The sequence below is a fragment of the Mauremys mutica genome, chromosome 1 (genome assembly GCF_020497125.1).
Source record: "Mauremys mutica isolate MM-2020 ecotype Southern chromosome 1, ASM2049712v1, whole genome shotgun sequence".
In the NCBI taxonomy this organism is placed as follows: Eukaryota; Metazoa; Chordata; order Testudines; family Geoemydidae; genus Mauremys; species Mauremys mutica.
Genome location: NC_059072.1, coordinates 251933481 through 251956279, shown reverse-complemented (window position 1 = coordinate 251956279; position 22799 = coordinate 251933481). Strand labels below are relative to the sequence as shown.

The window sequence follows — 22799 nt, the reverse complement described above, 5'->3', positions numbered from 1 at the left end:
GGACTCCCATCATGCTGATCGCTGGGCCAAACCTGAGTAGTTCTGGGACCCTGGAGCAGGGAGGCAAGCCCAATCAGCCTTATGGGACAGAAGCAACAGGACCTTCCATGTGATTCTTTGAAAAATTCTGGCAACCTAATTTTCGGTCCCATTCCCCATATTGAGAAACCCTGATCTAGGGGGACCTTTAGATATCCTGGCTTTGAATTGTGGGCCGATCACTGAAAATGATACATGCAGTGTTGTAACTATACTGGTCCCAGGATATTAGAAAGAGAAGGTGGATGAGGTAATACCTTTTCTTAGACCAACTTCTGTTGGTGCGAGACAAGTTTTCAAGCTTACACAAAGCTCTTCTTCAGCTTGAAAGCTTGTCTCTTTCACCAACAGAAGTTGGTCCAGTGAAAGATTGCTTTTCTCACCTTGCCATTCAAAATACTGTTAAGCTTGCATTGGATCTGAACATAATATTGCCATTTATAAGACATGCTTTAAATTCACAGAATTCTATTTAATATAGTGAAAAATCTTCTCCTTGGTGTACATGTTAGTCAGTTCTGAATTTAGCAGACATTTACCACAGCTGAAAAAAACAGGATATCATAAAAAGCAACAAAAAAACCTAACAGCATTTGGACCAAAAAGGTCACTCAGTAACAGTAGATGCAGAAATACAATATAGTTATTTTTCATTTAAGATCTGGAGTTTTTAACCAGGTTTTTCTTTTTTGTTTTTTTTCACCCAATAAGCTTTACAAGTTCTTTATTTATCCAATTGCCCTTACAAGTATTTTTTGCAATCAGTCTCCCATATACAAAGCAGTGATACAAGCAGCAGGTCTCAAAGCATATTAATTAATACCACAGGAAGATCACAAGTTCTCAGTCAGATTTTGACAAGAACTTATGTTAAGATAGTATACAGACAATAGTTCAGTAACTTCAGGATTCAGGTACCCAAAGGCTGTTTCACAAACAAACCATCCGGTAGAAAAAAAAAACACATTTTCTTCAACTTAGGAAAGATACCATCTCTCTCTCGCTAGATGGAAGTTAACTTATATTTGCAGCTGAATGCTCTTAAGGGTAAGGAGAATGAATTGCCACTTTGCTTTTTTAAATTTTTCTGTACATCAGTGGGGAGAAGAGGAAATAGTTCTCACATAGCTATCATGTTTCCAAACTAAAGTAGCTCTAATTCTGTATTCAAAATACGGATACATCAGTGTAGCAAATTAAAATAACTGAAAATAGATTATGCATGTAATATTCCTTGTACAAACCAAAGTGAAGAAAAGACAATTGCTTTAACAAGACCAGGATTTAATTTTAAATTGTTCACATTTAAAACAAATTTCAGGATAACATATGCCAGTGTTTTAACTTTTATTTCACAACATGCAAAGTCAATTAACACATAAAAAAGTACTTATCTGTAAGTTGTAATTTTACATTTATACATCAGAAATATCAATTTTAAAAAAGCTGAACATAATTAGTCTACAACAGCCCAACTTTGATTTATACTGTTAGTGCACATATCTGTAGAATCACTACTTAGACATTATATTTGCCCACAGTCTGTGATGACAATTCTGTTCACCAACCCTTTGGGAGAACCAAAAGATTCAATTTTTTTCACAACATCCATGCCATCCTTCACAAACCCAAATACCACATGTTTAAAGTCCAGGTGTTCTGCTTTTTTAAGTGTGATAAAAAACTGAGAATTATTGGTGTCCCGGCCACGATTTGCCATCGACAGTAATCCAGGACCAGTGTGTTTCACATCAAAGTTCTCATCCTCAAATGCATCTCCATAAATGGACCGTCCACCTGTTCCATCATGCCTAGTGATATCTCCTCCCTGAAAATATTAATCATTTATAGAATTAACTCATTACTAGCCCATAAATATCTACCAAGTAGAAAACTTCCTGCATGTTTTCCTCTAAGAATAACTGAATTAGAAAAATATTAAGAGCTCAGATGTCTGGATACTGACAAAATAAGACAGAATGGTCTTTCATTCTTAGTTTTAGCCATACATGTGATCATCATAACAAGCGAGCAGAAACCTGAACATACTAAGTGCTCATAACAAGGACAAAGTTTTCATATGTGCTAATTTGTGGGCCTAACTGCGAAAGGTACAGAGAGTCCTCTACTCTGAGAATAACTGGTGTCCTTTCTGTTTTCTAGTTGAATCTACTCAAATTTGAGGTCCGTACCTTACAAAATTGGGCAGGTAAGACGTTCTTTGGGCTTGTCACAGGGACATCCAGGAAAATTAATCCCAATTAACTAGAAGTGTGAATCTGAAGTGAATTAACCCCACTAAATCCCTGTGTGGACACTGCTTTTGAAATTCAAGTGGCCTTAGTTCAGTTTAAAGTGAATTAAACTAAGCCAAATTAAAGGCTACTTCAGTTCCGAATGAGGGTTTAATATGATTTAACTAATCCACTTCAAACTCACAACTTTAGTCAATTTGGATTAATTTTCCTGGATGTCTATGTAGACAAGCCATTCATATGTTGGCCATGTGTTCTTAACAAGCAAAGAAAAATGAAAATATTTACTGCTAAGGGCACCCTGCAGCTAATACGAGACACTCTAATGCCCTTCAGAATCAGGCCACTAGTTTTTCTAGTCCACAGCTAGCCTGGGCCAGTGTTTGGGTATTAACAAGCAAATGGGTCATTACTAGCATTATGGAGCATACCAGTTGAGATCACCACATCCAAAGTGAAACGAATTCTAATAAAAATCAGTGTAAAGAATGGAATTAACAAGTACACGTTAAAGACAAGTATGAAGTATATGGAGACTTTCAAGCATGCTTATTAAACTGGGAAATCGGAGCGCCATACTCCAATGCAATAGGATCGGATGACAACTTGAATTCTTTGACTCTGAATGTTATGCAAAGGCAGCCTCTTTACCCGCCAGTTTAGGTTCTCTGTCTGAGAACTGAAATAGCTGCACTAATTACCAACCACCATATTGGCTGGGCACCCAGATAAAAAACAGTACTCAGTATACTGTCACTGTTTGCCAAAGATTGAGTCTGCAGAAGTTGGTGCATCAAGTCTGCACAGATGAGAAAAGAGTGCAAATCAGTTTGAGAAAAGGGAAATGATCCATGGCAAGTGGCAATTGCCTTGATGCATCTGGCCTAGAGAATCTTTATTACTGACAGTACACTGAGCCAGAAAGAGCACAGCCTGACTTTTAGATGCAGGTTATATTTGAAGACCTAGTATTTAGGAAAAACAATTACTTTTAAATGAGCAAATTTGATATGAAAATCACTGAGGTACAATAAAAGGAATCCTACAACTTTTTAAAATAAAACAACCACTTTTCAGACAAGTAGTACACTCAAACTAGGGAGTAAAAACCTGTCTACTGACTCAATCTTTGGTAACCTCCTCACTCCATGTAACAAATGGTCTTAGCTGTAAGAAATGAAAATAGGTTTTATTCTAAGAAAAAAAAAATCTTCAACTTGCACTTACCTGACACATAAAATCAGGAACTATTCTGTGAAATATAGAGTTCTTGAATCCAAATCCTTTTTCCCCTGTGCACAGGGCCCTGAAATTTTCAGCAGTTCGAGGAACAATATTTGAAAATAGTTCCATGGTTATGTGTCCTAAAGGTTCATCGTCAGCAGAAACCTCAAAATACACTACAGGGTTGGTTTCCTTTGACAGTTCTGCTGCCAAGGATACATGTGCTCTCTGAAGTTCTGACAAATTTTGTTGGCATTCTTCAAATCTCCTCTTGAAGGAATCAGCCATTTCTTTGCTTTTAAATCGAACTGCAAGTTGTTCTACTTTTGCTTCGCCATCTGAAATTAAATTCCCAAACAGATCACAGCCTATTCAGCATCAGTTACAGTTTTATTTGTCATATACATGAAGAAAACTTTTTCAAGCAACCTACACAAAACACTATCTTTTCAAACTCACCAGCATAATCTGTGGCAGTCCATACTAATGCATTGTTTGATGTATTCAAGGGCTTTAAATTCATTGTTTTTGTGATTACATGATTTGCACACACTTTGAGAACTTGGTCCCTTCTCATTAAAATTCTGTAATATTTTTTCTGTGTATGGAAGAGAATTTTTATCTCTCCAACTCCACGCTCTTTCCACTGATTGACTTCTCTGTCCCATCTATAGAGTTTTGCCCTCTCTTTGAAGAGAATTTCTTCATCCTCTTCTCCAGATTTCACCTCCACCTAGAAAGCAGCAAAAACAGCATATTCATGCATTTCCTAGACAGTCACAGTCACCAGGAATCTACTCATGCATTAGAGACAATGGGTAACAGCTTTCTATTATCCTGATTTTATACCCTTCTCCCCATTTAAAGACTTCCTCCAACACATACTTTCTATTTGAAATTCTGCATGGGCAGGCCTGTAGCCAGAGGAAATATATTCCCAACTTTGTGGTGAGGTGAATACATTTTTGAAATAGGGAGTTGAAAAGTAAGGTTTATTTCACAGTTTAGAAAGTTAACTTTTTATTAAGTCATCTCTCAAATACTGCTTCGCCTAGAAAATTTAAATTTGCTCTAAGAATCCTTGACATGTTCTGGGGCATAGTTTTTGGCACAGAAGTTCTTTTCTACATGTTTGTAGACCTGAATGCTTTGGAAGTGGTCCCACCCAAATGTGTAAGCTTTGTTTGGCTGTGCATATTTCAAGTTTCTGGTCTCTTTACAAATGTTAAAAACTACTGTTAGAGTTCTGTTTTGGAATAAATGAAAGCTTGAGAAGATCTGGCATTACAAACAAGCGAGATGGTGAATGAGGAAAGGTTGTTTGTGGGAGGACATGTTAAAAAGGAAGAGGGAATAGAAGGGGCCAGGGAGATTAAAAGGAGACACACAAGGTGAAAGATGAGTGAGGCTGTGCACAATTTTAGAGAAATGTTACCATGGATAACTGTTACACCACGTCTATAATTAAAAGACAATCAAGTTTGTCTTTAGAAAAGATTTTAAATACAACCCAAATAGACACCTCATTAACATTTCTAATATGGTTTAAACATTACCAGTTACCAGACTGCATTCACTGTAGATTAAGAAATTGGTGCTAGGATAATCTGAATAATGGAGTTATGTAACATTTTCTCCACTATTCTATCCACCTTCCACTATAGGACTACTACGTCCTGCCAGCTCTTGAACATCTTTCTTTTGCCTATTGTGCGCTTCATCTTCAGATTAATTTAGCTCTGATTGTGCTATTAATTCTTTATTGCTCAGTGGTCCTGGCAAGTGTTCACCCAGGTTTAGAGGGAAGAGAACAGAATATATGGTGTGGTACAACAGTTTTATTCTTAGCAAGAGTTTGGATGGCTGCATCACAAATAAGTGGTAAAGCCATAAGCGAGTTCTACAGGTCAAAGCAGCACTCTAACAAGTGTATTCCAATAATTTATTTTGAATACACCACATATTTCACAGAATAATCTTTAACCATCTGAGCTCTTAAAAGAGTTACTGGTAGTATTGTGCATTTTTGCGCACAAACTCTAGGTCCTTGTATAAGTCAAGCTGTATAGACTTCAAAGTAATTAAAATAATTTCAGAAGCTTTAAAAATATATGCCTAAAGCAGCTTTTCCATACAATGTTGCAATTTTAACAGGGTTATTAGAATCATGTGTTCCATCCTATTGGAAACCAGGGAGACTCCCTAAAAATGTTTAGCCCTGATAGTATCTAATCTGTGTAGCCTACTTTTTCCCTCTGGTGGAGAATTGATTTTTGTCCATCCGGGGCCTCAGAAAAGCAAAAATGATTTTAGAAGCAGCAGATGTTGGCATCCAAGTTGAATGAAATGCAAAGCCTGCTAAAGTGGGGATAATTTAGAGTTCTAGAATACTTTCAGTTTTTACTAATCAAATGTGTTGTTAGTTTCATGGGCATGCTTGTTTTAACAGAGTCTCTAAACTATGACAAAACCATCTTACCTCTGGTAAGGACACTATGGGTTCAAAGTGGATATCATCACTATGTACAACTTCTTCATCACTACCATCTTCATCTTTATCTCCTTTACTGGCTGGCTGTACTCCAAATACAGCTGCTCCTGTATTTTCCCATTTGAAGTTTTTATCTAGTTATGAAAAGAGTTTAAAGTTTCAGATATCTTTCCAGATGCTCCAATACACACACACTCCTGTGTATTATACACAAAGTTTCTTAATTTTCACAAACAATACCATTTCTAGAAAAAGATATTTAGTTTACATGTATTCTGTCACTTACAATTTAGTACCTTATGAACTAGTAGAGATTCAATGCACATAAATACTTGGCATAAAGTTAAATCAAAAGTAATTCCAATATGAGTTTATCATCAAAAGTTTGAATCTGACCTTTAGAACCAAAAGCAAAATCCCCAGAATTTGAAGCCAGGTCTGCAAATGACAAGCCTGAAGTAGTGTCAAATCCAAATGCGATTGTTCTGCTTCCTATCACAATGAGAGAAAGGTGTAAGAGAAAAGAGCATGGCAAGGATACTTTCCCCACTGCATACTCATAACTTTATAACTGTACATAACACCAAGATCCAGAAAGTGGCTAATATAGCTATAAATCCAGGGATTACAGCAAATTTATATCTCCTCCTCTTTTTCACATGAATGCCAATGTATAGGGACACTTCAAAGTGGATAGTGGCTCCTTAAACATTTATCCTAATAAAAGAATAATATATTGGTTCTTTGGGGCCCCCAGAGAACAATTTACGTGACAAATTACCACCCTTTCTTTGCAAAACTGCAGAGCCTTAACTACTACTAACTTTTCCACACCCCCTAATTTGTACACAATGGACAATTAGTCAATATTTAATAGCAGCATGCAGTAGTGTGGGCTCTCATAATAGTAGAATTACCTTTGATGCGCATGTTCATTTTTTATTTATTCCTTTGTCCAGTACAATGATTACAAGTAGCTAAGCAGAATTAGTACCATTCTAAATCAATCTTAGTTACATACACTTCTACAGAGAAATGTGACTTTAAGCCCCAAAAGTACATTACCTTGGTTTGTGGACTCCGTTAAATTTGGATCATTTTCTTTTTTAGTTGACAAATCAACAGGTGTGTCATCAGTTCCTGACAAAGTCTGTGATGTGGGGGGGGATTCTGAGGTTGAGTCTGGTTCTTCACATTTAGTGGTTGATGGAACAGATACTTCAGCCTCACTGGTTGATGGAACAGATACTTCAGCCTCACTGGTTGATGGAACAGATACTTCAGCCTCACTGGTACAGACTATATCAGTTGAACTGGTAACTTCATTTTCCAAAAACTCCTAAAAAAGAAAATGTGTTTTTCCAATAAATGCTTTAAAAGAGCCAAGTATTCAGAACATTTAGAAAACACCTGCTTAAATTCTTTTGAAAGCTGCCAGAACAGCAGCATTAGATAATGGAGTCTCCCCTCCCCTAACTCCGAACAGGAACACTGCAGAAAGGTGGGAGTGTTGGAAAACTATATAAAAGCTAGCACACTGATCTTCAAAGCTAAAGCACCTTTAGCTCCTACTGACTTCAATGGGGTTTGTGGGTAATCAACATCTTTGGGAAAAAATAAGGCCATAAATGCTCATGGAATTAGAAGGAAGAGGGGCAAAGAACACAGATTGCAATCCAACATCTCTGTTGCTTACAAAGTGTTTTTTTCCCCCAAGTGGAAAAGTTTTTGGGATCCAGGGCCCTTCCTTTGACACTGTAACAAATATACCAAGTAACAATATTAATAAAAATTAATAGCCAAGGTGCTTGAACAAGCAGGCTAACAGGTTACAGACGTCTAAAGATTTTAGAAGGAATTTTTTGTTAATGTAATGAACTTAACATTTAAATCACTTAACACTACTGATTAACTTGGCAAAGTGTCCTTATGTTCACATTCTTCTTTAAAAAATACTGTTAGATCATTTACTTTTTCTGAATCTTCTATAAAATGTCAACCACACTAAGTTTACAGGGAGTTTGAGGATAGTGATTTTAAAGGACTTTGAAAATATGAAGTGCTAGAGTGTTAGAAATCCCATATATATTAAATGCATCTTATTGTACACAAATACATTTTTTAATTCTGCAACTTAAGCTTTTTAAAAAATGGTCTCTACAAACAGCTTAAAAAATTGTGTCTGAGATTAGATTTGTTATTTACTTTTAAAAAAATCTCAAGGGAAACCTGAGGAATACTAACCCACTGGGACTGAAATCGAAAGGAAATGTTTCATAAATGGTCCCAAAATTTCAGATGCTTCTACCACAGATTTGATTGGCACCCTACTGAGCTTATTTCAGTACAGGGGAAACTATTTTGTTCTTACTTCTTAGCGTACACCAGACATTTAATTTTAAAAAGTTAAAATTATTTCAATAAATGTACAAGGTATTCATAATGCTATTTCAGTGTTGAGAGTTAGTGCCACCAAAATGAATTAGAAAAGTCATGCTTTGAGTTTTAGTTCCTACTTTGGCTTCTTGAACTTTTTTAAGTTCTGTCTGAAAGTCTTCCAGATTGTCACTGTCCTCATCAGTATCACTACCAACACCACAGAAAAACGTAGAAGGAAGCTTTAAAGTCTCTGCTTTAGCCTTTTCTTCAGGAGTTGGTTTCTTTTCCCAAACAATAACACACTCTCTCTCATTCTCTGGTTCAGTTTCTCCCATGATACCTAGAGAGACAGCACATCAGAAGTTACTGAAAAGTAGCAAACAGCAGAGTTCTGAAGCAAAGTTTCTAGGACACAGAGTATGAGTCATTGGTCAATTCCTACTTTAAGTATCACAAAAAGGAGGTTTGGATAAATAATTAATTTTTTAGCTTCTATGCTAACTTTTACAAATTGCACATTAGATTTTCTTGCTTTATTTAACTCTAGTATCTTGATCCAATTGGAAATAATACTCCACCGATTTTAGAGCCCTCCATTGGTAATAGAAGCTTTTCATTTAACTGGAAAATAAAAGGTGGTAAATTTGCAATTACTTTGCCAGCAGCCAATTTGAGTAGTTTGGCTCGGGAAGAATCTGCACAAAAAGGCTTGTCTGATATACCTTCTCTTCCTAATGCCCAAACCCCTTCCACCTCCTACCTCAAGAAAAAACTCATACCACCTAGATGAGGTTTAAAAACAAAGTTTCCAATTATACTGCCAGAACCAAGTAATAGGCAGGGTAAAATAAATCCAAACAAGATGTGTGCCAATTGGATGCTGAAGTTTTCTACAAAAATGACATTTTCTTGCCCTTACTTTTGGTACCACTAACTTTTAGATCATTAATTTACACACTTGTTTGTGCCTACAGATGAAGTCTATTCATGAAAGGTGACACAACTTTGGAACTGAAGCTAATAACTTCAAGGCTATGATTTCTCTGTTCTGACTGAATCCCTCAAAATTTGGTTGTAAAAATTTGGCAGAGAGATGGAAGCCTCAAGATGGGAAGGGACATGATGGTATGTCCTGTCAGCTTGTTTTGATACAGCTGAAATGGTTGCTGGTGTGTGCCTCAGGTCCTTTGAGAGTGTTGGAAAATTATAGTGCTAATGAAGCCTTTCTGTATTAGGCCTGAGTAAACCAAAGTTATGTTATGCTTGTCCAAACTGTGTTGGAAAGCTTACAGAACTCATTAGACTGAAGGCCGTGTATTTACCTAAGTCAGCTATTTCGCTTATCAGTTTTGTTTGGCTCCCCAAGTATATGTTGGCTCCCCAAGTGTATGCAGCTGTGTTCACATGTATGCATCCAAAGTATCTAGTACAAAGGGTCAACGGATGTATCTTGTGTCCCCTTCAGAATGACAAATGTATCCTCAACAGCTGTATGTCTCTTGTAGCCCCCACAAAATGATATATGTATCCTGCGTATCCAATTATCCCCTAATAGATGCATGTACAGGTTCTACAGGTCAACCAAATGACGTAGACAAACGTAGGCTAAGTTGTTTGTTTCGGGGTATAAAGGTAGGCCCATCTGGCCATGTAAGGTGTGTCTCTTTCTCTGGCACTAGCCGAGAGGAACACCCGCTCAGCTGACCGATCAATAAAGGGTGTGGTACTTGTCTTCCTGTCTCCGTGCCTCCTTGGTGTAATTAGGTAAGCTCCAGGGGGAAACGAGCCCTTTTGGCTAACAAATGGCGACTCCGCCGGGACTTCTCTCCCTGTTGGGGGCGCTGACCGGCGGCCGAGGACGGCTCAGGAGAGTGGCCACCTTGAGCTATTGGTTTGCTCGAGCTCCGAGTCGCCGCAATCGACCGGGACGGCTGCGCCCCCTCCATAGAGAACTCCAAACGACACGGAGGCAAGACAGTACCAGAAGAGGGGAGTCCACCTGCCAGACGTGGCCACTCCGGGCGTGGTAAGTGCGTTACCTCCTGGGTTTGAGGATTAACGCCCCCGAAGAGTGAGGGTTGGGACCTTGGGCCCCTAATGGTAAAGGAACCCACAAATAGGAAGGTGTGTGTGGGTAAAAGCTTTCTGGTTAAGGTACCTAGGTTCAGACACGGCTAATGAATAATTCCATTAACTCCACAAGTCCGTGGGCCGTGCTGAACAATTACTGGGACTTAGAGCAGCCCCAGGGCTGGCTTTTCTTTTTGGTAGGGGTACTTTTGTTTCTTGTTCTATTGGTATGCTGGAAGCCAAAACTGTAACCGGGTCTAGGAGCATGTGAACCCATCTTCTCTCCCCCCCCTTCTTTTCCGTGTGGGTAAGGGACAGTCTAAACATTCCACCTCACCCCCTAAGGGTACCCCAGCATATTATATGTACGTACATTATGGTTCTAAAACCTGCAGGTATTTAGAGAATTGGAATCTTTATACGCGTGAAGATCCATCTAAACAATGCCCATTAAAAGGTACCTTTAATCTAGATAAGATCATATATCTCAGAGGAGCTTTTAATCACCAAAGAAAAGCCTCTGACACAGTGTGAGCAATTTGTCTAGAAACGGGTTAATTTAAAACTCAGCTTCGCCCAGAGATAAAAAGAGAAAGTTGTTTTATGCTCAAGGTCAAGCAAACCAAAGGCAGTACAAGTTACAGAACTGAGATTACATTTGCAAAGCTTAACTGTTTGGTGAGATCCAACAGTCTGACTTTGTGACGGATGCCGGTGCTGGTGTGGCTTGGTGACACTGGAGAAGCCAGAGGTAGCTGACCTGGACTAGAATCTCTGAAAGAGACACCGCAGGAGATTCCAGGGTGTAAAAGAACAGCCTTCCCAAGAGCGGAAGCATGTTGGAAATTCTGAACAAGCTATATACAGGATAATCTCCCGTCCACCTATTCCCCTTTTCTGAATGTTATATACAGACGTGGCCAGTCTGGATATGTGTAAGTATGGGGCATTCGTATTTTTTATGAGTGATGTGGAAGCATTCCCAACACTCTCCATTGTTGTTTTATCATTTTAATGAAGCTTTAAAATTTGGTTATATGGTGTATTTTCTCTATCCTCCTGCAACGTCCTGCAGTGTCAGTTTGATCACCTGACATGAGGGATAATTGGTAACAGAAATTTGTCACAGTTTGGTGAGCAATAGAGAATGGGGGAGCCCTGCAGAATTTACACCATCTATTTGTTTTACCCTTGTTGTTTTATGTTTGTTTTATTTGGTTCTGTTGGTGTTATATGTTGAGGATTGCATAATTAAAGGTGTGCCCATTCTCAGCTGCAGTAAGTCTGAGAACTGGAGAAGGGTTTAGCATTCCTCTCTCCACCCTGGTTGACCAGGAAGGGTGGCAGGTGAAAGGATCTACCCCCAGTCGTAGCAGGACTGGGCAATAGAGTAGTTGGAGAAAAGGAAGCCCTGGCTAAGCAAGTACCAGTCCTTCAGGGACTTGTTAAAATGTAACCATTCGTGCTCAGCATATGCCGTAACAGCAGTGTGTTTGCTACAAGAGGCAATTAAATAGTTAACGCCAGTGGGCCATGCGTTTTGCCCAGGTGGCAAGCCTCACGAGGGAGGACTCGGGTCGTCTTGTGAATAAAATGTTTTAGGAAAAAAAACAGAAGGGTGGGGGCAGAAGCCCATGAAAGACACGGTTCAGCGCAAAAAAAAAAAAAAAAAAAAAAAAGGATCGGGCCCAGGCGGGCAGGCAACAGACAGAGAGCTTGGAGAACAGGTTGGAAACTTTTGAGGGTCTCGTGGAAGGAAGAAGTAAGTGAGTGTAAGCATGGGGATTTCAAATACTCAGAATGATATTTGGAATGGTGATTTGAATTGGTAAGTGGCTGTTGGGAGCCAAGCAAGTGATATAAGGAAAGAGCAAGTGATTTGAAGGAGAGTGAAAAGTTAACTCTGTAGTTGCTGGAGGGAATAGTAGTTGAACTTTGTAAAAATGCTAAAGAGAAAAGTTCTTGGTGTTTTTTTTAAATGTTTGTAAATAAATTCAGGCAAAGAAATTATTAGATTGCAATCATTTGGCTATGAACAATTTTGTTGAATTAGCTGAAGAATGTATACAGTGCTATGTAAATAAAAATTTATTAGGCTCTAAGGCACTATAAGTGGTGATGTTTTCTTTCAGTGTTTAAAAGCAGGAGTTAAAAGTAAAAAGCAAGCCAGAAAGCATCTGTATTAATGCAAATTATCTAACTGATAAGGTAAAAGCCACTGAACCCTGGGCTGCCTATAAAACATATACAAGAAAATATGGGGTAATTCCCCTGTTTTGCCTAAAATCAACAAGGGTATTTGTATATTTTAAGCAATAATTGACTGCCCAGAAGGGGTAGACCTTTGTTTTTGTCTTTCAGATAATCAAAGAAAACTAATGCCAGCTAAACAGCATACAACATACCATGATTTACTGGCAGAGTAAAAATTATGTTTTGTGTTCTATGTTCTGTCTTGTGGTGTCTGTCTCAAGTGGCCAGAATTGTTGTGTTTAATATTTTCATGGGATGGTCTGGTTTGAAATAAAGCAGAAGGCTTGAATTGAAATGCAGATATTTGTTTTGTTCAACTTAAAATACAAAGTGTTTGGATACATCAGAAAAATGTGATATACTAAAGTCTTATGTATTTTCTTAAGTAAAAGAAAAAAACTGCATTGGCCAAATTGCATACTAACAGTCTTTGGAAGCAAGGGCATGGAAAGTTAACCCACTCCCCATATTGTACATGTGATCCTTCTGGCTACCTCAGATTTCTAGCCAGAGGGCTGGGGATGGTGGGAAGCTATTGAACTAGAGGTTGTATTGAATGAACTCATCAAAGTGGGTGTGCTTGTCCTGGCTTGTTGTTCCAAAGCTCTCTAATAAGGTTATTTTAGTAGAAGGGTATATGTGGCATACATTAAATAATAAGACTAATGTACTGTATAACAGCAATGTGTATGTGTTCATTGTTAACAAAAGGTGTATAAGTAAAAAGTAAAAGTTTCCTTTGTAGGTTAAAAAAGGAAGCCAAAAAGGGGAAAAGGAAAAAGAACGAGTTAAATGAGAAAAACTTTAACTAGCAAGCTCAGTCCAAAAAAAAAAAAAAAAAAAAAAAAAAAAGAGATACACTGACTTCGTTCAAGGACACTTGGCTAACAACCAGAAAAGGGGGGCTGTACAATCTGCAAAGACACTAATGCAATGTGTTAGGTTTCCTTTTTACACAGGTAAAGACGCACTACCCGAAGACCCTAGCAGCCCTGCCACTCCATGGAACCTGGAGACCGGATCAATGTACAGGTCCACCAACGAAAGACTGCTTTGGCTCCACGCTGGAAAGGCCCTTAGTGAGTCCTGCTGATTACCAACACCGCTGTGAAGTGCCAAAGACTGATTGCTTGGACCCATGATTCTCACTGCAAAAAGACCCGTCCACATAAGGAGAACTCTCCTATATGATTAGCCTATTCCTTCTTCTAGCTCCACTGTGCCTTCTGGACAGCAGGGAAAAAGGACAAGGTGACGTGCTAGCTAACCTCTCCCTTGTCCGCTGACAGACCTACTGTGCCTTTGAACTTTTCTAGAAGAATCAAAAACCATTACAGGCTGGTGTATTCCTAATCCCTCCCCTGTAGAATGCTGAACTACAACTGTTTGGGGAAAGAAGAAAAAAAACACTCACTCCACTGACATTGCCAAAGTCCAGGAATTCCTGACTAAAAAGGACATTGAGAACTGACCCTGGTAAAGAAACAAAAATTCTACACTGGCAGGAAGAAACTTGTGGGATCCTGTTTGGAAATGTGGTATTAATTGAATTTTGGGGTTTATTCTACAGGCTGCGCCCTGTGTTTTGGATAAATCCTTTAGTATGTATTGCCCTCCCTAATTGGATTTTAAATGACATTGCCTTTATCCAGTTTTCAGATCACTTTTACATACCCAGATTGCTCACAAGGGGCTGCCATTAGATTAGCACAACAAAGAGCCTGGGTTATTTCCTCTGGAAAAAGAAGAAATTGGGCAGATCCCTGTAGGCTGGGGCTAACACTGTAACAGCCATTTGGAATATTCTTAAAGGCCAAGAACATAATAAGAAATTGGGCCGACTAGAAAGGGCCACTAGCCTTATTTTTAAAGCTCAGCTATCTTAAGTACAGGCTGGAGCTGGTGAGTTACATGTCATTTCCACCCTTAGTTCTATGACCCAGAAGTTACTGACAGAAATGGTGTTAAATATCACTAAGACTGGGAAGGCATTGCAGTGAGATCTAGTATGTTTAGAAATCCAGGATTTCCTGAATGACCAGCTGATGGCCATTTGGAGTAATCTTGAGTACCAGACTTGGCCCACTGCCCTTACAGACACATCTGAAGTACCATCTGATCTGTGGTCATGGAAACATATTTGGACACTTTCTGGATGAAAGTGTGTACATTTACAGTGCTCCTTCCAAGCATATGGACCGGTTAGGGTGGATGTGGGCTCCCACATACCGAATCCTGCCGGGTCCATGGGGAGGATGCATATGGGACTAAATTATTCACCAAGGCATCTGGGAAATTAAACCATTAAGTATGCCTACCTGAGTTATAGTCAGTGCCCCGATCCCTTAGTTGTTAAATGAACAAGGTTCCACTCTTTCGTCCATGCATTCATTCCTGGGTTGGGGGTGACTAAGCTTAAAAGAGCAGTTGTAAATATTTCTGCAGAGCTTCATTGCTTTTTGGCCTCAAAGTGTGAGAAAACTCAGCCAAAAGGTTTGGTGAGTATTCTCAAAGGGGGGAGTTGTTGGAAAATTATAGTGCTAATGAAGCCTTTCTGTATTAGGCCTGAGTAAACCAAAGTTATGTTATGCTTGTCCAAACTGTGTTGGAAAGCTTACAGAACTCATTAGACTGAAGGCCGTGTATTTACCTAAGTCAGCTATTTCGCTTATCAGTTTTGTTTGGCTCCCCAAGTATATGTTGGCTCCCCAAGTGTATGCAGCTGTGTTCACATGTATGCATCCAAAGTATCTAGTACAAAGGGTCAACGGATGTATCTTGTGTCCCCTTCAGAATGACAAATGTATCCTCAACAGCTGTATGTCTCTTGTAGCCCCCACAAAATGATATATGTATCCTGCGTATCCAATTATCCCCTAATAGATGCATGTACAGGTTCTACAGGTCAACCAAATGACGTAGACAAACGTAGGCTAAGTTGTTTGTTTCGGGGTATAAAGGTAGGCCCATCTGGCCATGTAAGGTGTGTCTCTTTCTCTGGCACTAGCCGAGAGGAACACCCGCTCAGCTGACCGATCAATAAAGGGTGTGGTACTTGTCTTCCTGTCTCCGTGCCTCCTTGGTGTAATTAGGTAAGCTCCAGGGGGAAACGAGCCCTTTTGGCTAACAAGAGTTCCAGTTGTCCATTCTTTAGTGATAGGGGGCCTGCAGGGTGTGGAAGGGTTTTAGATGTTCAGGAGTTTGTGATTTCTCCTTTTACTGCTTTCTGCGGTATGTCCTGGATCATCTTTGCCATGCACCTAATGATATCTTAGAACACTTTGAAGTCATCCACCAAGTCAGGCAAAAGGGATTCACTGCCTCATCAAGGGAGAATGAGATCATCACACCAGGGACCAGTTCTTCAGCAGGTAGCTGATACTCTTCCTTCACTTTCCTCCTCTTGCCTCTCCTGCAACTGAGTCTGCACTACCTGGCTTTACTAAGATGCCCTACAGTCTCTCTTTGGGTAAGGGTATTTAGCCCCAGAGACAGTAGAGGATGTAGGCTTTCTAGAGTATAGATGCACACCCCAGGGTGTCCAGTAAGGTCATGGTTGGAAGGGATATGAATACTGAGATGGGGGACACATGAGGGTGAGGGGGAAGTTCCAGGAGGGGTATTTCATACAAGTCCCAAGTATCTTCCTGCTACCTCTCATGGTGTTTTCTCTAGAATCCCTATCCAAGGAGAGGAGGGTGGAAGTGTGCATGATGAGTTGCTGCTGTGTCTACATGATGACAAAAAGGAATACGCTTCCTCTAATGGAGGGCTAATTCTATCCAGAGTGTCCTGCCTTTGAAGGGGGGAGAGATGGATACTGGGGATACCTCTTTAATCTGATGTAATGATAACTCTGGAGATGTGCTTGGATATCACCATCCTCAAGGAGAGGCGACTTGGTACCAGGCCCACAGATCAGTCACTTAGTAGTACAGTGATAGCTTTGGGTAACAGCTTGGCTGGTATTGAGGAAAATTGTTCTGATAGGCACCTCAGAAGTGGGAGGAACAAGTCTTCGGAAACTGAGGCACTGGGTGCTGAGAAACCTGGTGCGGAGAGAAATGCGGTCCACAGACTTAGTGGATAAAAACTGCTCTCCTGGAAATTGTTACGGAGGCACCTGAAGAGGGCTTGTCAGGTTTTTGGCCTGTAGGAAGTTCAGTTCAAAATGTCAAAAGTTTGGTGGCTCTTGGTATTAGCTTACTAGGCATCAGAGAAGATAATTTGTGCCTTGTTCCTCGCTGGAGCAGCACTCCTTTCTGCCCATTAGTGATGTCAATGCCAGAATGGTGGCAGTTGACTGGAGCCTCTTAGATGAGGCCAAAGAGCTAAGGGTGGCATCTCGGCTCAAAGGAAATTGAGAGGGACAGACTAGATGGATAGTTCTCAACCTTTTAGGGCTGTGGACCCATCTGTAAACCTTGATGGCCTGTCATGAGGCACAGGGGTCCACTGGGGAGGGGGACGACATGCAGGATGCTCAGAGTGAAGATTCCAGATGCTCTAGCCAGATATGGACAGGTGTCTGGGGGACAGAATGGCCTAGAGGTGCAGTGAGAGAACATCTGGGGACCAGGACTGATGGTATGATGGAGGAGTACCTGGCTGTGGGCTCGGGAATTGATGTCAGGGAGGGGGTTCCTTAGAGAACATGACACCAACTACATCCTCTTGGCTCCTGTCCTCCGAGGCAGGCTAGGCTCACCTCCCACTGAGGTTGCAATACTCAGTGACAGTTGCAGCTCAGCACTCACCGGACCAAATTTGTGAGAGTTGTTGCTGCAATGTGATGCATGGGGTTACTGCGTGACTCACTCAAATTTTGCCCAGCTGGCCCCCCATTATCATGGTGGAAGGGTGGCTGGGTCAAACTTGAGCAGCACTATGACTCAGTGCATCATTGCAGCACTTAGAATGGGGAACTGAGCCCAGCCAGCATCGTGGCCCACTGACACATTCTGGGAACCCAACATTGGGTTGCGACCCACAGGTTGAGAAACTCTGGATTCGATGATTGTGGTCTAGTACCCTCTATTAGAGTGTCCTCTCCAAGAAATCTTGCATCGAGCTCTCAAGGAGGAAGAGCTTCAGATGGTCTTCTCTAGCTTTCTGAGTGCACCTGGAGAATGAGTGACCACTCGGGAATATGTCTTTCTAGTCTGAACAGACATCAAGAGTCGCCATCCTCAACAGGTGTCACACCTTCACATGAAGAACTGGTCTTGAATTTCAAATTTAGCTTCTGCCATGGTGTTAGGCCCATCTATAGGGAAGGAAGAAGTGTCTACTGTAACAAACTTAAGTGAAAATTATTTTGGGGGGCTTTTCTGCCAGTGGGCAGATACTAGCGAACCCAAAATCAACCAATTAGGTAACACTAGCACAGCGTGCAGAGAAGACAGTTGCCACTGCAGCGTTTCCATCCCACTGCCACAGATGTTAAGGAATGGATGGTGAGTTGGACCTGCTTCAACCTTTATGTCCTCGGGTGGCACTGGGGTAGGGCAAGACGACATCTAGGGCACAGGTGCAGCCCAAATACACACCGCTGGCCACACACACCAAGAATGGAATCCATGTGGACAGTCACTGGAAGACTAGGAAGAATTTACTTAGCTTACCTTCCTTACTTTATAACCCTAAGAATGGAAACACTAGTGCTGAGATTGCAAAGTTTAAAATTTATTCAGAGAAGTTATTGAGATTTACAGAAAGAAACTTCTGCTGGTTTCTGATAGATAGTACGGTTAAGACAACCTAGAGGAAAAAATGCTCCACCAGATTTATAGTGTGTAGCTCTAAAGCCTCTGGGGCTTCATGTTCATTTTTATTACATTCCAGAGAACAGCTTTCTCTATTAGAAACAGGAAGCCTATGCAATTCTAAATAGAATAACTTCTTTAATGTTTCAATCATTATGGAATCTTGAATATGTCAGTGTATTCCATCCTGCCATAAATTTAGTAAGTACAATGTAGGTCCTGATGAGTTATTCCTATGTACAAATTTGCCTAAATATACATATACATATCAATTACATACCATAGTGTGCATAAAAAGTTCAATACCAGGATAATTAAAGTAACTGCTATAACTTGTGCCCAATTTTAGGTTGCTCTCCTAGACTTTGTATCTTAAATCATTTCTGGAAGTGAAGTGCACATTGTGTATATATATATCCATCTATCTCTATCTATCTCACCCTCCACAAAGGTGCAACACTGATAGAATACAAGGTATGGCAGCTTTTGAGATTTGATTACTCTAAATATTTAGACATGAAAAAGCAGTGTTAAGAGGTTTTAAGTTAAGCAGCAGTTTAAAGTTACACTTTCAAATCAGAGGGTGTAGCTGAAAATTCTGTTTCAAAGTTTTTATTTACCTTGCACAGGTTCTTTTGATGTTTTATGCTCTTTGGGATCATCAGGATATAGCTTTCCATTAAGTTTCTTAACAGCCATTTCATAGTCTTCATCTTAAAGATACAGAATTGTAAAGAGTCAGTGATTTCACACCACATACCCCCTGGTAACCATCAATTCTAGTTACCCTATCCAGACTTGCAAGTCACTCAGGTTAGGGAATCATGAGCTGCATATTCATGTTAGCTTCTAATTTTTAAGACGGGAACAGCCAAACAAGAAAAAATTAATCTAAATATTTCTTGTTGTGCATGTATTTGTTGATGTAGTTAAATGTTGAAAAACTCCTTCAATATATACAGTTCTGATTTTGGGGCAAATTCAGTCTTATGATGCCCAAAATAATTTCATATCAAGTAGTTTCACAGCAGGATTATGAGATGAACAAGGAAAAATGTACACATAAGCAGCTGTTAATTAGCAAAATTGGATAAGGACTCAGAAAGGAAATGGATATTAAAATGTGTTGATTTATAAATATGCTACCAAGTCTTTATGAAGTATTTATTTCTCAGGGCAAACTTTTGTTAAGTTAGACAATCTCAGTCCTCAACAGCAACCAGAGTCATAAATTAATTGAAACATTTAGCATCTTGACATTAGGATTTTCAGAAAACAAGTTATTTTTAAAAAGCCATTTACTTTAAGAGGATGTTGGGGGACCCCTTCTGTTACTTTTCCATACCTTTAAAAAGTTTTGGGATACGAATGGCGGGTGTTCATAATTTCATATTTTCCCAGAACTGCCTCCTAAATAGGGAGGTCAGACGGAAGAGCAGAACACATTTCATTTGTGGTTCCATTAGTCTATCCAGCCAATTGAAGATAGGGCCCATTCTTGGTGCTTCTGGTGTCAGATCCATGAGGTCCTGAGCACACTCCACTGAATCCCCTTTTACCGTTCCAAGAGCTAACTTAATTGTAGTAAGGCATATCTGGCTGAGTTAAGCTATGCAACAGTAACGTGAAGATCTCATTACAGTCTCTGGCCACAAGAGACAGGAGCACTGTGTCTTCAGAATAGGGATAATGCTTCCTCAGAGCACAAGAGACCTGCCCTCTCCCCACCCCCAAAAGGTAAATTTCTATTGATCAGGCCCAAGCATACTACTGTTGCTGCACAGTTAACCCAGAGTGGATGAAAAAATTTCCAGCCCCTTACCATCATCATCTTCACTTAAGTAGCCAGGCTTATTCTTGTAGCAGAAGAAAGTTGAAGGTAGTTTAAGAGAGTCAGCAAGAGCTCTTTGTCCAGGGGTAGGTGTTAGCTCATAAACAATGAGTACATCAGAGGGAAGTTCTACATCAGTTTCCTTTTCCCTCTCAACTGTTACAAAACCAAAAAGATTAGCAGGATCAAAATGAACATGCTTGAGAACAAATCTGAAAATAGCCTCTACAGCTAAAGTAATTCTGAAGACAAAGTTAGATAACATATGTAAGCTGCAAATATATATAGCCAAAAGAAACTTAGCATCAAAATTATGATAGAACACTAAGAGAAAGGAATTTAGTATAAAGAAAGAAATGTGTCCTTCCAACATCAACACACACTAGTAAATACTTAGGTGTCACACCATGCTTTTCGCTAGGCATAAAGCTAGGGTTGCCAACTTTCTAACAGCAGAAAACAGAACACCCTTGCCCCATCCCATTCTCCAAGGCCCCACTCCCACTCACTTCATTCCCTTCCCTCCCTCGCTCTCTGCCACCCTCACTCACTAGCTCATTTTCACTGGGCTGGGGCAGGGGGTTGGGATGCAAGAGGAGGCTCTGAGCTGGAGGTGTGGGAGGAGGTACAGGCTCTGGCTGGGGGGTGTGGGCTCTGGGCCTGGATGAGGAGTTTAGGATGGGGCTCCAGGCTGGGGCCAAAGGGTTTGGAGTGCATAAGGGGCTCAGGGGTGGGAGCTGGGGTGCAGAGGGAGTAAAAGCTCCAGCTGGGGGTGCAGGCTCTGGGCTGGGGGATTCGGAGCACAGATGGAGGCTCCTGACTGGGGCACGAGGTTGAAGTGTGGTAGGGGGTGCGGGCTCCAGGAGAGAGCTCGGGTGCAAGAGGGAGCTCAGGGCTGGGGTGCAGGAGGGAGGTCAGGGCACTTACCTTGGGCAGCTCCTCAGAAGCTCCCTCTCTGACTCCTGGATGGAAACATGGCCAGGCCAATGGGAGCTGTGGGGACAGTGCGTGGAGCCCCCATGGCCACCCCTATACCTAGGAGCCGAACATGCCAGCAGCTTCCTGGGAGCTGCACAGAGCTTGGTAGGGAGCCTGCCTGCGCTGCCAACTGGACTTTTAACAGCAGTGCTGACCAGAGCCACCAAAGTCCCTTTTTGAACGGGTGTTCGGGTCGAAAACTGGACGCCTGGCAAGCCTATATAAAGCATGCTTCACTCTTCACAGTCCTTACTTCTGTTTATTTTCATCACAACTTTAGTTAGACCCAACTGCTGCATGCATTTTAAATTTAGAAAGTTATTTAAATAGTAAAGTGTAGGTACTTTTCGCATGCTGAGTACTATGAATTAGAGCAATGGAGCATAATTTTATTTAAATTCACTTTTAAAGATGCAATGTAGAGACTGAGAACTAAATTGAATACCAAATTTTGTTATCGACTATTCTCTTGCACTTGTGCAAGTGTAATTACCCAACTGATTTGTCTCTTGCACTGGAAGCACATTAAAGTAACAATCCTGCAACCGGAACTGCACAGGTGGGCCCACAGGCACATTCAGAGCCCCACCAGATTCCATCCACACGGATCTAATTGTATGATTGAGACCTAAATTTATGGACAAAAACTTGAATTTGTCTACAAGGAAGTGTTGCCAGATGAATTAAAAGTCTCTCCAAATGGGATTTAATTCCTGAAAAATCTCAAGCAGGAGCTCAATATTTTACATAGTAGACTTTCTATATTAAAAAACCGGGCTTCTTGTTAGCTACTCCATCGATAAATTTGATGGAGTAATAAGGCAGGCTATGCACCCAATACATGCAAATTTCATGTTAAAATTATTCTTACTCCCCTTCTCTGTTTGGAAGAACAGGATCATTTTAAGCGTACAAGTTTAATTAGGACTGATTTTCAGCCCATTTTAATTAACTACTTTCTCCAGCTAGAATGACTGCCACATCTACCTTCGCTCACTCCCATCTTTTCTGCACATCGCTTTGATTTTATTTCCACACCCTCCCCAACATTTGTACTACCAAAGCTGCCCATTCTGCTTTTACTAAGGCCTGGTCTACATTGGGGGGGGGGGGAGGGGAGGAGGATCTAAGTTACGAATCTTCAGCTATGTGAATAACATAGCTGAAGTCGATGTACATAGATCAACTTACCGTGGTGGTCTTCACCACGGTGAGTCGACTGCTGCCGCTCCCCCATCGACTCTGCCTGCACTTCTTGCTGAGCTGGAGTACAGGAGTCAACGGAAGAATACTTGGGGGTCCATTTATTGTGTCTAGACTAGACACGATAAAATCGGCCCCTGCTGGATCGATCGCTGCCTGCCAATCTGGCGGGTAGTGAAGACATACCCTAAGAAAGCACTGGATAAGAATGTGGCAGCTGATTGTCAGCTACTCATTGTTGCAACTTTTATTGCGTTAGGAATCAGAAAATCTGCTACCATGCTACAACACAGAAACTTGAATCAAGATTG

The 22799-nt window shown here is 40.6% G+C and overlaps 1 protein-coding gene across 2 annotated transcripts in view; it reads right to left on the bottom strand.

The window, feature by feature from the left end:
- Positions 1–1372: 1372 nt before the first annotated feature.
- Positions 1373–22799, bottom strand: part of LOC123364640 (E3 SUMO-protein ligase RanBP2-like) — a 67978-nt gene continuing 46551 nt past the window's right edge. The window contains exons 7-16 of one of the 2 annotated variants that reach the window (XM_045006923.1): positions 20299–20463; positions 19097–19189; positions 8526–8728; positions 7295–7348; positions 7075–7264; positions 6406–6501; positions 5998–6143; positions 3978–4251; positions 3522–3856; positions 1373–1867 (exon numbers count right to left, since the gene is read on the bottom strand). In XM_045006923.1, the coding sequence (XP_044862858.1) occupies positions 1565–1867; positions 3522–3856; positions 3978–4251; positions 5998–6143; positions 6406–6501; positions 7075–7264; positions 7295–7348; positions 8526–8728; positions 19097–19189; positions 20299–20463 (1859 nt within the window). In that variant the 3' untranslated portion in view covers positions 1373–1564. Of the gene's footprint in view, positions 1868–3521; positions 3857–3977; positions 4252–5997; positions 6144–6405; positions 6502–7074; positions 7349–8525; positions 8729–19096; positions 19190–20298; positions 20464–22799 lie in introns of both variants that reach the window. The other variant, XM_045006932.1, reaches the window with a different exon arrangement.